The sequence below is a fragment of the Helianthus annuus genome, chromosome 12, assembly GCF_002127325.2.
Source record: "Helianthus annuus cultivar XRQ/B chromosome 12, HanXRQr2.0-SUNRISE, whole genome shotgun sequence".
Lineage (NCBI taxonomy): Eukaryota > Viridiplantae > Streptophyta > Magnoliopsida > Asterales > Asteraceae > Helianthus > Helianthus annuus.
This window is the reverse complement of record NC_035444.2, coordinates 22,699,306-22,715,129: the sequence shown is the minus strand read 5'-3', so window position 1 is coordinate 22,715,129 and position 15,824 is coordinate 22,699,306. Positions and strand designations below refer to the sequence as shown.

The window sequence follows — 15,824 nt, the reverse complement described above, 5'->3', positions numbered from 1 at the left end:
GACGAGCCTCTCTCTGCACACACACATATACATACATGCATCTTGTATATACAAGGGGCTCATCCCCCACACCCTAGGCTCATCTCTTGGGGCTCATCCTCCATACCTGATGACGTAGATGCCTATGTGACGGATCATGCCCAAGTGACTACCCTCCTTCACACCCAATAGCCTTAGTGTTCATGGCTGTTGTAAAAAGCTAATGTAAAATTTTACTAGATTGTTGCAAAAATTGGTCAATAACATGTTTTCTAAGTTGTTGTCTGACTTGTCTCTATCCCCTCCTAAATTTGGTATGACTTGTAACTAGTTATGAAAACATTTCTTTTGGTATGACTTGTAACTATTTATAAAAACATTCCTAATATCTCATGTCATGTCACCCACTTATTTACGTATTTAGAGAAGTCACAAGACATATATTACTTCATTATGTTCATCTCAAACACATGATCCAAGAATTTTTGTCTATGATAGTTCTAAAATTTCTGTATAAACTTATATACTATAAATTATATATGTAGATATTGCATACTTCATGTTGTCATCTTTGATTGGACACGTATTTTTAACATATTTGTTTAAAAAAATTAGTCAAAAGTATGTTAATTATTAAAAAAAAAACAATTAAATTAGTTGAGGAGAAAACACCTAAGTGTACATATATTAAAGTAGGGTGTACAAGCTTATGATAGCATTAATATTTCTCCACGTTGCCTTCTTTCACATAATCACATGTGTTGTGCTCTCTTAATCCTAATGCACCATCCCACTCTACATCTCCATCTTTTTCATTTTATTTTCTTTCCTTCTCTCTCTCCTCATCTTATATATAATTGATAATTTATGTTTTTTAGGTTTTGATAATTTATGTTTTTTAGGTTTGAGTTCGATTTCCACAAGGGGTGTATTTCCTAGATTTATTGGGTTTTCTCTTGAATTGGTGTATAAGCAATATTGCCTAATGAAAATGGATATGATTGGGTGGTTCCGCTAGTGGCACGATGATACTCCAGTGGTCCATCAGTAATCCAAATTTGTCGTTCAAAAAAAGGAATAATGGATTTTAATAATCCCAACTATTGTCCGTTGCTCGGCAACGGTCCCAACTTCAAAAATTCCCACTGGTGGTCCCATCTTTTCACATATTGGCCTTCAATGAACCCTGACTAACAGAACCCTAACGCCGTTAGTATCCAGTCGCCGGAAAAACGTATTATGCCGGAAAACTCCATTTTGGCCAGAAAACTCATCATTTTCGTCTCAAACCTCTTTGTAACCTTATTACGCACCTTTAGGAACATTTTATAGTAAAAAGCCTCAATTATTAAGGTTGCCGGAAAAACCCTTTTTTTCACCGTAACACTTCTGTTTGGCCGGAAAACTCAACTTTTTTAGCCGGAAAACTCAAAATTTTCGTCTCAAACCTGCTTGTAACCATAGATCGGACCTTTAGGAACCTTTTTCGACCAAAAATGTTTTTCCGGCGACCGGAGACTAACGGCGTTAGGGTTCTGTTAGTCAGGGTCCATTGAAGGCCAATATGTGAAAAGATGGGACCGTCAGTAGAAATTCTTAAAATTGGGACCGTTGCTGGCCAATGGGAAATCCAAACAAAATGTATTAATTATCTTATGTATACTAAATTTGTGTACGTAATTTTGATTAAAAGAGTGAATTCCAACATTGTAGCACCACAAGCAACAAATATTCCCATTTGTGGCTATCTTTAAACCCTTATGCACATTACCTACTTATTCGGTGTATCTCCATAACACACCCATCGTCTATTTCTTCAGGCGTCACCTTGTTAAATTATCAAAGCGCACCCATCCATACTCACGCAAACAAATGTTGTTTAGAGTGAAAACAATTGTACCATTAGCTTTGGGGCTTCTACTTCTTCATCTATGTTGTGCCTATGGGGGGATTACCAGAAAAGACTTTCCAAATGGCTTTGTTTTTGGAACCGCCTCTTCTGCTTACCAGGTTTCTTCTCGGGGTGTTTAAATCACAACCAAGAAATATGTTGAAAACTGTAAAAACCGCATGCATAATGTATTTGTATATATTGTTTTAAATGTGTATTAACTGTTGTATTTTTTTCTCCCATATCCACATAAAACATTTGTGCCTATTGGTTTACAAGTGTCTTATGTGGTTTCCAATATTATATTGGTTTTGAAAAAACAAAACATCATGTTATTATTATTATTATTATTAATATTATTATTATTATTATTATTATTATTAATCAAAGTTTCTATTTAAATTTTTGAAAATATGAATTTGAATTTCTGAAATTTGTTTGATATTTTTTTATAAAACACGTTTATTATAAAACCAATTTTAAATACAAACGTTTGTGTATTCTTTTTTTTAATTTTAATACATGGTTAAGTGTATTTTTTTAGATTTAATACATGGTTAAATCAACAAATCATTACTTCTTGTGTGTTGAAATATTAATTGTTTTTATATCAAAAGTTTAAATAGAAACTATATTAATTGTTTTTATTTATATCAAAATTTTAAATAGAAACTACAAAGTATGATGTATTAACGAAGCGGTTATCCAATACGGCGAATATGACCCATACATTTCTGCTTTCTCTTTCTGTTGTTATTCTTTTTTTGTTTTTTCAATCGATTTTTAAATAGAATTCTGGTTGTAACCGTTTAGCATTGTATCTTTATTGAAATCATGTTTTCTTTAAAATTAAATATTTTGGTTTTTAAGAGGAAATCACAAGGATTATCATTTTTCTTGGATATAATATACGCGAATAAATATCACCATATAAATAATAGTAAGAAATAAAATCAGAGGTGATAGGTTCTTACATGAAAATAATCATGTCATGTCTAACGCGTTTAATTAAGAGGCCATGTTTTGAACGACTCGTTTAACTTGTCGGTTGAAATTAGAATAAAAGTGTATATATATTATCGTCATTCCACCAACCTATTTACGACTCATTTAACCCATTTATTACAACCCGATAACCCATTTATGACCATCTTAACCCAAACAACTTGATTACATGCTTACAACTCAATTACAACCCGCCAACCCGTGTGACTCGTTTAAATAAATGGATTACGCAAGTAGTTAACTTTAAGTGATTTTAAGTGTGTCCGGGTCAAGGTAATGTCTTTAACCGAATAAATGCTGCAATGTTTGGGTTCATCAATTCAACCTATTAAATCTAAAACTCATGTACTCGTTGACCTTATCCGGTTGACAACCCTATAAAAAATTGATTTATTATACTTGATGCAACATAAATGTTACACCAGTGGTTGCTGATATGATTTGTTTCTCTTTATTTTTGGTTTTCTATAATCACTTGCACTCTTGCAGTATGAAGGAGCAGTGAAGGAAGATGGAAGGGGTCCTTCTATTTGGGACACATTTGCTCATAAATTTGGTAACTTTTCAATTTAATCCAATAATATAAGTATTAAACAAAAATAAATAATATTGGTGTCACCCTATTAAGAATAAGATCGTGTAACAAGTATCAGATTTTCTGCATTTAACTCTCAGATTTATAGAAAACGTGGTGGGTCGAGGCTCACATCTTTAAGAATTAAGGGTTTTGACTGTTAGGGTGTTTAGGATTGCTTGTTGAACAAAAAAAAACATGTTAACAACTTTAAACATTTAGTAAGCAATCTCGAGCACCCTTTATATACAATTCACCTATGGATCGTCGCGGATTTTTAACTGTAAAGTGAAATTACGATTTTGACCTCGTAATTTGGCAGGTAAGGTGACTGATTTCAGTAATGCTGATGTGGCAGTTGATCAATACCACTTGTATGAGGCAAGTAATCTTCTTCTCTTGAAAAAGATTATTGATGTGATTGTAATTGTTTTTGATTGTTAAAAATGTTGTCTGTTTTGATGGCTCAAATGAAGGGTGACATAAAGTTGATGAAGGATATGGGCATGGATGCCTATAGATTTTCAATCTCATGGCCAAGAATTTTCCCAAGTAAGAAATTTTCAACTTTTTTATATTTACTTTTGTATAATAAAAATTTATATTAATATCCCTTAAATTACTAAAATTTAATAGAAAATCATGGAAATAACTATTTGTATGTTGTAGTTTATCTTCACGTATCTACTTTATCTTCACGTATCATCATAAATGTCTTGAAATGTACCAACGTGACCTACTTTATAAAACATGACCCCTTGAATCACTTTAACTATTTTTATGTTGTAGTTTAGGTTCAAACACCTCTATAATTATTTTATGAGACACACAAAATAAGTTCACGTATCTACTTTATCTTCATGTATCATCATAAATGTCTTGAAATGTACAAACATGACATACTTTTTAAGAACATGACCCCTTGAATCACTTTAACTATTTTTATGTTGTAGTTTAGGTTCAAACACCTCTATAACTATTTTATGAGACACACAAAATAATTTCACGTATCTACTTTATCTTCATGTATTATCATAAATGTCTTGAAATGTACAAACATGACCTACTTTTTAAGAAGATTAGGTACTTATGTGACAAAAAAGTTTGTGCATAAACAAAGAAAAAGTCTGGTCATTTTATAAGAATACGTAAACATAAAGTAGATAAAATAATTTTACGTATTCTTTAACTTGTGAGTTAAAATTATGGCTAATAGAGATGATCAACACATAAATATACCTAAAAAGTATTATTTTGATAATTTCTTAAATTTTTATCATGTGTATATCTATCTCTCCATACTTAATATTGTTGAAATCAAATAATATCTTTGGGTTTTTTATTTTTGTTTCACAGATGGAAGTGGTCAAATCAACCAAGCTGGAATTGATCATTACAACGCTCTTATTAATTCTTTATTGGCCCATGGTATGTGTATATAGTCCGACAAATAACACTTCTATTTAGATGATGATAGAATAATCTAACCATTAACTTGAAACATGAATCAAAATTAACTTAGATGAGATACTAATGGTTTGATTATAATTATAGAGTTAAATGCCATTTTAGTCCCTGTGGTTTGGGTCATTTTGCCAATTTAGTCCAAATGTTTCATTTTTAACATGTGGGTCCAAAAAGGTTTCACAGTTGCCATTTTAGTCCACTGGGTTAACTTCATCCATTTTTTCTGTTAACGAGAAGGCCAATTCGGTCATTTTATATGGCTGAGTTGCCCTTTTAGTTAACAGAATTACATACAAAATGACCAAATTGGCCTTCTCGTTAACAGAAAAAATGGATGAAGTTAACCAAGTGGACTAAAATGGCAACTATGAAACCTTTTTGAACCCACAGGTTAAAAATGAAACCTTTGGACTAAACTGGCAAAATGGCCCAAACCACAGGGACTAAAATGGCATTTAACTCATAATTATATACACATATACAACCAAAAATCACCTATAGTTTTTTTTTATATATAAATAACTATAGCAAGAAACATCTTGTATTGTATTTCTATTAATAACATATGAATATATAGCCTTTCCTTCCTTAATTTTTTTTTAAAAGGCCTAGCTTTGCTATTCAAAAACGGGTAGTGACGCAACTTGTTGTCCGTTTACCAACTATCTCGATGTAAATTCATAAATATGTTTATGTGTGTTGAAATAAGCTCAGATAGACCTACGCTAGAGCAATAAAATTAACCGAGCTGTCTTCAGCTATAACTAGAAAACTTAGCCGTTTTCTAGCTAAAATTGATCGGTTATAAAAATCCATAAACCAGAACATCAGTTATAAATCCGTTTTACACCATAGTCAAATCAAACCGACTCATTTATAGCCAGCCTACTTCTATTACTATTTCTTATATTAGAAGTTTAAATAAAGAGGTTGGGTGATTTGGAGAATGAGAAACGAAGCCAGATTTAAAAATAAAGAGGTTAAACTTGATTATATCATTGGTGAAGTCAAAAAAACGGGTTTTTTATGGTATAAGAATAGGAATAAAGGTTGTTCAACTTCGTGGGAAGATTGGTGTAAATTTGTAAATTTGTAATAGTTGTTTTGATGGCTGCCTCGGTTTGAGGTAGCTGTGTTTGTTAATGAAGTTCACTTTTAAAAAAAAAAAAAAAAAAGAAGTTTGAATATACAATCTTAAACTTTTTAAATTAAAAATTGATTATTATTATTATTCATGGATTGAAACCATAGGAATCGAACCATACGTGACCCTCTACCATTGGGACCTTCCTCAAGCACTACAAGACCAATACAATGGATGGCTCGACACTCGAATAATGTAAATATTTATTTTCTTCCATCCATAATTTTATTTATTTAAAATATGTATTAAACTTGTTATGTTATTTTGCATTTTATCATAACACAGAAATGATTTTGCAAAATATGTATTAAACTTGTTATGTTATTTTGCATTTTATCATAACACAGAAATGATTTTGCAACATATGCCGAGACATGTTTCCAGAAATTTGGTGATCGGGTGAAGAACTGGATGACATTTAACGAACCTCATACTTTAACCGTACAAGGTTATGATGTCGGGCTTCAAGCACCAGGCCGTTGCTCGATACTTCTTCGATTGTTTTGTCGGGGTGGAAACTCGGCTAGTGAACCTTACATTGTTGGTCATAATGTTCTTCTTTCACACGCAGCCGCCTTCGACATTTACAAAAGAAAATACAAGGTAAATTGAATTCAACCTGTTTGTTTTAGGTTTCACTGTCCGTTTTAACGATTTTGACAAAAATACATAAAATTTGGGCCAAACAACTAGCTATGGTTTTAGGAAACGACAATCCATGAAAACCAGATTGGGTTGGTTGGTTGGTCAGACCGGCCAACTTTAGCGATTTAACGGTTTGAATTTTTTTATTTATTTTATCTTTTTTTTTTTTTGTAAACCATTAGTTTGTATTATATTTTTTAAAATGATAAAGATAACTACAGATTTCAAAAATGAAAATAAATACATAATTAATAGAAGTTAAAGGACCGGTTCCAAGTTTCAAACCGGACAGAACCGTTAAAACAACCAAACCGCAAAAACCAAACTGTTTAGATCTCAAATCAGTCAACCATCCAACTTGCTTCAATTTGGATATTTCGGCCGGTTTCAACAATTTTAAAACTCTCATGTTTCCAAACTAATTGTCACAAACATATTAGTTTTTTGATGATCAACACTTTTTTATTTAATGAAAACATGTTTTGTTGTTCAGGCAAAGCAGAATGGGCGCGTAGGGATCGCGTTTGATGTCATTTGGTATGTGCCGGGCACAAACAAGACCAAAGACGTTGAAGCAACCCAACGAGCACAAGATTTCCAGTTGGGATGGTTTCTCGATCCTGTAATGTTTGGAGACTACCCGAGCTCAATGAGGACAAGAGTAGGAGACCGGTTACCAAGATTTTCTAAACTTCAATCGACTCTTCTCAAGGGTTCTATCAATTTTGTTGGTATAAATCATTACACAACATGGTACGCGTGGCATAACTCAACTAGGATCATCGGCGTTTTGCTCAACGATTCTGTTGCAGACTCGGGTTCCATTACCCTTCGTATGTCATTTAAAATTATTCGTTTTGGTTTATATGTAGAACCCAGACTTTTTTAATTGTATATTGTTGAGTTGCACTGTACAACTCAACAATATACACATAATCACTTAAAAAAGTCTGGGTTCTGTAATTCATACCAGTTGTCTAATATACAATTTTTTATCCTTTTTTCCAGCGTGGAGAAACGGGAAAGCCATTGGCGACCGGGTACGTAATTTTTTACATGGTATAGGCCAAAATTGTCAACTTTACTTACTATTTTTTTTCTATATTGCAGGCAAATTCAATCTGGTTATACATAGTGCCAGAAGGGTTTAGAAGTTTATTAAATTATGTCAAGAACAGATATGGGAATCCTCTAGTGATTATCACTGAAAATGGTAATTTTTCACTATGAGAACTTGTACATTGTAATATGGGCGTTAACGGTCCGGTTTTAACTATTTATAGAATAAGCCGTAAGTCAAACTGTGAGTAGCGGTTTTTATCAATATCAACCAAAACCAAACTCAAGCGAAACTGTGGTCTGTGACTAACGGTTTCGCTTCAGTCAGGTTCACGGTTTGGACTTGTTGGGTCTTATTCGTAATTCCGTAAACAAAACTGTTCGGTACGATTTGGACTTTAGAAACTCCTAAACCAACCAACCGAATAAAAAAAACCTGACCCCGAAACCAAACTTAAAGACCGGTTTGGACGGTTTCTAGGTTTCAACATGTAAGGTATGGTTACATATATGCTTTTGTTCCCACAGGGATGGATGACCCAAACAGCCCATTTATCTCTCTCAAAAAGGCACTAAAAGATGAAAAAAGGGTCAAATACTATAATGACTATCTCACAAACTTGCTAGCTGCCATAAAGTAAGCCCAGTTAGATCTCTTATTTTTAAAATGCTTTAAATGTTTGTACATTACATTGATCAATACCCTTAAGTTCTGGTTTGGTGGTATTTGCAAGCAGAGAGGATGGGTGTAATGTGAAGGGATATTTTGCATGGTCATTGTTGGATAACTGGGAATGGGCTGCGGGTTATAGTTCGCGATTCGGGTTGTATTTTGTCGACTATAATGACAAGCTCAAAAGATACGCTAAGGACTCGGCTATGTGGTTCAAGAATTTCTTGACCGCGGGTTAGAAGATCAACACATCAGATCATTTGCTGGTCGTGTCTTCATTATCTATGAATACACGACTGGTAAACCGAAAGAATAGCTTCTATTAATTATATTGGATTTGTTTGTATAATATACATGAATGACTAATTAATTTTTATTTGCTTGCATGCTATGTGGATATTTTATGTTGTTTACAGTTCTCACCATAGTTGTCAAAAGCGCACTAGGCGCTCAGGTGCAGCAAGGCGAGCCTATAGCGCCTGGTGGCAGCTTAGGCGCAAAAATGGGCTTTTTTTTTGTAAAAACGGTGCTCATGCGCGCGCCTAGGCGAGGTGAACCATGTCTTTTTTTGTGCTCAGACGCAGAAAACAAAAGGTAATGACCATTAAAAACGAATCCGAGTGCAAAAACTGTCTCATGCGAGCCCGGGCTTTCGGAACTGCATTCGTGTCCGCGAGCACGCACGAGTTCAACCAAATTCCAGTTCAGAAACTCATATTTTTGCAACCCATTGTACCAGTTTTGTTAATCTACTAATTTGATTTTTAAATTTTTTATTTTTAATTTTTATTTTTTAATAAAATCCGGATAATTCTGAGATTTACTATCCATATTTCGGTAAGAGTTAATTACTGTTTTCGTCCCTGTGGTTTGTCAAATATCACTATTTCAGTCCATTAGTTTAAAAATTGCGATTTCAGTCCCTGTGGTTCCACTTTTGTAACCATTTCAGTCCATATGGTTTCACTTTCGTAACCATTTCAATCCATTTATTCTGTTAGTACAGGGACTAAAATGGTTACGAGGTGGACTTAAATGGTTACGAAAGAGAAACCACATGGGACTGAAATCGCAATTTTTAAACTAATGGACTGAAATAGTGATTTTTGACAAACCACAGGGACGAAAACAGTAATTAACTCTTTCGGTAAAAATGTGAAAAATAACCAGCCTCCGGGCTTTCCATCAAGGCTATTAGTACTTTTGGAGTCGTTTTTGGTTTTTTTTTTTTTTTTTTTTTTTTTCCTATTACGGTTATGGAATCATACACTTTTAGATTATTTTTTGAGTTAAAGTTGTATTATCATGAAATTATAAGGCTAACTAGTCAACTAAGTATTACCATCCGGTACTACCGGTTGAACCATTTATAAGCTTTACCCGATACAGTTTAAACATAGCATGCTTCGATGCGTTTGAAAATGAATGTATTTGACAGCTGATGTGAGACGCGTCGATGCATTGAAAATGCTCTTATACATAACCAGAAAATGATGATATGATGTTATGTTATACAGAGGCAAAACCAAAAAGCCTTTAATTTATTTTGGTTCGGAAAGAAATCATAAATTGATCGTAATAGTACACAGACACGCGTATACAGCGATATTTATGGTAAAAATGGAGGAAAGCATACAAATAAAAACAAAATTATAACAAGTGTCTAGTAACGGAGCATGTAAGTGCGACGGCGGAACCAGTTGTAGTCTGGCAATAGCTTCACAGGCCCAGACGCTGCAATTGCTATGTCCTGCAATCACCAAAAACAGAATATAAAATTCTGGAATATTCAAAATAATAATCCAACTTAAAATCAAAACAAGAGATATTACCTGGTCAAATATAAATCTGTTAGCTACACGTTTGATGGTAGCAGCATCGACTGCATCAATTCTTGCAAATAACTCAGCAAATGGGATTCTACGCCCATATGTAATCAACTGTAAAGAAAAACATGAATTATACATAAGAACTTAATTTTTTTACAAGCTACCCTTCCATCTAAATTTTTGAATAACATTATCAGTTATCCCATAGTAGTTTACAATTGTTTATAAAAATATGACGCTTATAAAAAAAAATATCTACTTGGCGGGGGGGGGGGGGGGGGGGGGGGGGGGTTATTGCACGGACCTCCCGGCCGCTGGAGTGATCCCACTCCACAAGCTAGCAACGTCCCAATGCTGCCTGGCGGTTAATACCCCATCCCGAGCTGAGTCCGTTTCCCTCTGGGAAGAAGGTGGCAGAATACCCCCTGCCTGGACTCGAACCCGGGTCTCTGTGAAGAGTAGAGGTGGGACTGGCCAACTGGGACACCCCAGTTGGTTAAAAAAAAAATATATATATTAAATTCTAGTTTGTGATTGCATGTACACATAAAATTAGCTAAACATTAAATTCTAGTTTGGTTATCAAGAATATAACATGTGAGAAATCAATGCACAAATTGGGTCAGAAAGAATTTAATAAAAAACATGACAATAAATTTCAATGATGTGCTAGCGATAAACAATAAAACAAAATGTAAAAATTAAACATAAATCTAAACAGGTTTAAGGTTATATATAGTATCAGGTATCTGGTGTACCTGTCGTCCAATGTCTTCAGCAGTAGGGCTGGTTCCATCTATGTGAAGAAGCAATGACGATTTAAGCTGCAAACAGATGAAGATTGTCATAACATAAGCTTGATGGATATATCGCGCCTTTAAGGATTATAAATTCTGCTAACTTTGTTATTTGACGCCACTTTTTCTTGCAATTAGCTACTTAGGTTTAAGGTTATTTACTTTGTCAGAAGTCCAAAATAACATTTACCAATAGTGACAGTAATAAAACCTTTTATTGGTCACAATCGCATATGTCACTATAGAGGTGGAAACAAAAACTTGATATAATTCTTATGGGGTTATTAGATGAGATTAAAAAAAGCGTATATAAGACTAGGAAATGAAAACGCTAACAATTCAACGTGAAGACATGACATAAGTACCTGATTTTGAGCACGTATAACATCATCATCATTGACTCGGTAACATAGCTTGCTTATCTCTTGCATTATTGCAAAAGCCAAATCGTCCAAGCAATCCGGCTGCATAATGAACAAAAAGCATTAGCTAACAATCAGTAATCAAAAATCAAATCGTAATATGTCGTAAGAAAGCACTATATAGCACACCCACAAAAAATATTAGTAACCTAAATGAAATGTGAACTTAAGCTCACCTTAGCAACAGCATAGACACCAAATAGTCCAGTGTCTTTATAGTTGGTGTTGAAAGCCATCATGCTCTCAGCAAGTTCACTAATCCCCACCAGCTGAGCAAGCTGAGAGCTGTTATAGTTCCCAAATTTAAAAAATGAAGTCAGATATATATGTGCAATAACAAAAAAAAAAAAAATCTATATGCAAGTTGGAAGGTAAGAAATAAGCAAAAAAATCATTGTTTGGCTTCTGATAGAATCAATCAAGGCACCTACATCACCAACAGCAATAGCAAGACTAAAAGCTGCTAAGCATAGTTATCAATAGTGAATAGCGTCCACTATTTCATGTTTAGCAATAAGGTAGTTAAAAAATTTTAAAAATAAAAAATAGCTATTTATGAATTTTATATGCATAGATAATGTTATATTTATACTTTTTATGCATAAACTTATAAGTTTAGAGACTGAATGTAAACTAGTGAAAGATAGAGGGGTTAAATGTTAAAATACATAAAGTTAATTAACCCTAAAACTCTAAAAGGCTAAAATGCAAAAACATGCAGCCGCTCTTCTTCTTCCTTGTTTATGGCAGAAATTGCAGCACCGGAGCCGGAATTCGTCGTCGAAATGATGCTATGGACTCGTTAGTTAAGTAATTAACATATTGGGAGATATGAGCAACACGCTATGAAGTGCACGATAGCGAACGCTATGCTGCTAAGGGTATCCAAGAACAATGAAGCAAACGAATATGATCCCTAGTCTCGTACAATTGCATATTGTTTGGGTTTGACCAACCAAGAAAAAAAAAGAAATACCAACCCCATATGTTTGCCGCCACCAGCAGTTTTGTTCCACGATCCAAGTATAGCTTGTATGACCATTAAAGCTATAGAATCTGGATCTGTCCATGATGCTCCATTGAACGCAACAGCAAACTGAGCAAGTGGCGCATCATCATCCCTCATTCGAATCTAATTATTTCACATTTTCAGTAACATTGTTATAATTAATTATCAGAAAAGAAAACGTTTGTTCAACTGTAAAAAATTCAAGCTAAAGAAAACTAAAAAATTCAAGCTAAAGAAAACTATAATACACACCTCAGAACCGGTGAATATTGCAGGCTCCTTTTCTACTAACTGTGTTGTAGTAATAGGATTGGCAGATAGTTTTGTGAACAAGTTCTTCGCCTGCTCTACAACGTCCTCATGCTTAACAGCTCCAGAGGCTGAAATGACCTGTGACATATAAATAAATTACAACAAAATGTAACTTTTTTACAATATATTATAATTGAAACTATGGGGATTGAAAAACTAAATTTTGATGATGAATTATATTATTAATAATTTGATATACAAGTTGAGTACCATTCTGTGGGCTGCATAGTGGGTTGAAATGTAATCTTGAATATCTTTTTTTGTGATCTTCTGAATGTTTTCAGCTGGTCCAAGAATGGTCCTACCAAGAGGAGTGTATTGAAAAGCAGTAGCGTGCAAATGATCAAAAATTACTTCCTCGGTCTGTGCTCCAACCTAAAACCAACATTGCAAGAATAACACAAAACATTCAGTACAACGGCTGCAAAAAGATTATGCTACAGCAAATCAAACATTACGGCAAAATTTTATACAGACTATAAACTCTAAAAAGTAAGCACCCTTTTCCTTGAAACAAATATAAGCAGAGAGGTTGAAATGTAATCACTTGAAGACCAAACTATCCTCATGCTTACTAGTAACTTAGCAACGCTTAAGCGTTTAGTGGCTTAGTAATACCATAACTACAGGTGTGTATAACAATCCCGACTTAGTTGTAGCATAGTGCAGACCTCAATGCAATCATGCTACCTATTTTATTGTTTAATGTCAATCACATGACCTCTTCATCCAAAGACCTTCATTAACTAAAGTACCTAACTTCAAATTCAAAATCTTGTTTAGAAACAAAGTTCACAAACATGCAACTATGTCAACATACACTATCACCACACACCAATCACTACACCAAGATTAACACCACACAATCCACCCCTATTTTCCCTATCATCTCAACCACCAACCTCGAACCCCTAACCTTAAGAAGTCACCTCTTAAATGCTAACCAAACAAGCCACAGTTCAGCAACTACTAAATAAAAACCACATCTTGAATCCACACCTACAACTATCCATCTCTTCCCTAAAAATTCACATACTTAAAACTACAAACTTAACACTCCTACAACAAAAGATCAAAACTTTATCATCAATCCACAAACACAAACACATAACAATCATTTCAATACCTCTTCCATCTCACGAAGAATCACACCACGTTCCCGATTAATCAACCGCTCATCGAACGTCGAATTCTGCAAAATATCCGATAATATATCCAACGCCTTAGGCGCATCACTGCCCATAACTTTAGCATAATAAGTGGTCTGCTCTCTGGACGTATATGCATTCAAATGCCCACCCATATTCTCAATCTCCTCTTCCAAACTCCTCACAGACCTCTTCTCTGTCCCCTTAAATATCATATGCTCCAAAAAATGCGCCACACCGTTCGTCTCCTCTGTTTCAAACCTCGACCCTGCGTCGATCCAGACTCCAACGGTGGCCGTTTGCGACGCGAGGTTTGACTCGGTGGCGATTCGGAGGCCGTTGGGGAGAGTGGTGACTCGTGTCTCGGGGTATGTGAGGATTGATGTGTGATCGGTTAGGGTTGGAAAGGGAGAGTTGTGTTTGAGGAACTTAGGGTTAGGGTTTTCGAGACGTTTGAGCTTCGATTTGACTTGTTCGGCGACGCGGTCGTAGATCATTTGGTTTGGATGCGGTGGAGCTGGTGCCGGAGTGTCTGAGACGCTGGCGACGGCGGTGGAAGCAGATCTGGTGGCGGAGAGGGATCGAGGAGAGCGGCGGGAGAGCTTGAGGAGGTGGCGGATCGCCATGGCTGGTGGTTCTGTGATTGCAAATCTGAAATTAGGGTTTGATTTTAGGAGAAGATGATGATTTAATCTGAAAGAAGCGGGTCGGGTCAGGTTATGAAATGGGGGTCGAATTGGTCGTTTTATCAACGGTTTTTACTCTTTTGATTTTATTTATGTTACTATTTTTTTGTATAAATGAAAGAGTTGATTATTACACAAGTATGGCAAAAGATCAAATACAAATAATCTTAACATACTAAACATACAAATTGAAGGAAAACTCAAAAAGACAAGGTGGCATTTTTGTAATTACCACCAACTATCAAAGTTACAACCAAAAATACCTAAAAAAACACAAATTTTTTTTTAACATTTTTTATTAAAAAATCGCTACATTTCGTTAGCAAAAAAAAATATATATATTTTTTTTTGGCTGCTACTAAAAGTAGCGATTTTTTAATAAAAAATGTTAAAAAAATAAAATAAAATAATTTGTGTGTTTTTTTTTTTATTTTTTTAGATTTTTTTAGGTTTTTTGGGGGGTTTAGTTTTTAGCATTTTAGCTTGGGTGGGGGGGGTTAGGTTTTTTTTAGGTTTTTGGGGGTGGGGGGGGGGGGGGGGGGTTAGGCTTTTTTTTAGGTTTTTTTTTTTGGAGGGGGGTTAGGTTTTTTTAGGTTTTTGGGGGGTGGGGGGTGGGGGGTTTAGGTTTTTTTTGGGGGTGGGGGGAGTGGTTAGGTTTTTTTAGGTATATTTGTAGAGTAACTTTGATAGTTATTGATAATTACAAAAATGTCACCTTGTCTTTTTGAGTTTTCCTTCAATTTGTATGTTTAGTATGTTAAGATTATTTGTACAAAAACTTTACCCTACACAAGTATGTTAAGTGTGTGGAAAAAAAAAAACTACCCACAAATAACAAAGAAGATTACTAAAACCTTATTACTAAAACCTTATATTCTAATCCTAACATTCCGTAAAAACTTCAAACATATCATCGTAGATATATGAATATAAAACACAGCATGATAATCAACATAAAATACAATAATGTTAGTCATTCGATAATCAAAGTCTTATCATCCAAAACACAAAACAAAACCCACATTTTTTGTGTTTTAGTAATCTTCATTGTATTATTTGTGAGTTTTTTGTTTGTTTTATGGTTGACGTTATAGCGTTTTATAATTTTTTACGTTTTTTTAAGAATTTTGGACCTTGTAGTCAACTGCTAGCCAAATATATAAATACCACATAACATATGTTCA

At 34.3% G+C, this 15,824-nt stretch overlaps 2 protein-coding genes across 2 annotated transcripts; one reads left to right on the top strand and one right to left on the bottom strand.

The window, feature by feature from the left end:
* Nucleotides 1-1,704: 1,704 nt before the first annotated feature.
* On the top strand, nucleotides 1,705-8,828 carry LOC110894377 (beta-glucosidase 40). The gene is made up of 12 exons (XM_022141600.2): nucleotides 1,705-1,989; nucleotides 3,365-3,431; nucleotides 3,772-3,830; nucleotides 3,926-4,001; nucleotides 4,806-4,877; nucleotides 6,168-6,255; nucleotides 6,408-6,663; nucleotides 7,199-7,538; nucleotides 7,714-7,745; nucleotides 7,816-7,918; nucleotides 8,293-8,401; nucleotides 8,502-8,828. Exons 1-12 carry the CDS (start codon nucleotides 1,852-1,854, stop codon nucleotides 8,674-8,676), a joined length of 1,515 nt encoding a protein of 504 aa, XP_021997292.1. The 5' UTR covers nucleotides 1,705-1,851; the 3' UTR covers nucleotides 8,677-8,828.
* A 1,121-nt stretch (nucleotides 8,829-9,949) lies between these two features.
* LOC110894376 (probable mitochondrial-processing peptidase subunit beta, mitochondrial) lies at nucleotides 9,950-14,710 on the bottom strand. Its single transcript, XM_022141599.2, has 9 exons — nucleotides 13,933-14,710; nucleotides 13,017-13,181; nucleotides 12,747-12,884; nucleotides 12,466-12,617; nucleotides 11,662-11,770; nucleotides 11,429-11,527; nucleotides 11,025-11,090; nucleotides 10,270-10,377; nucleotides 9,950-10,187 (listed from the first exon to the last, which is right to left on the bottom strand). The coding sequence occupies exons 1-9, from the start codon at nucleotides 14,578-14,580 to the stop codon at nucleotides 10,101-10,103; spliced, it is 1,572 nt and encodes a 523-aa protein (XP_021997291.1). The 5' UTR covers nucleotides 14,581-14,710; the 3' UTR covers nucleotides 9,950-10,100.
* Between the last annotated feature and the right edge of the window lie 1,114 nt (nucleotides 14,711-15,824).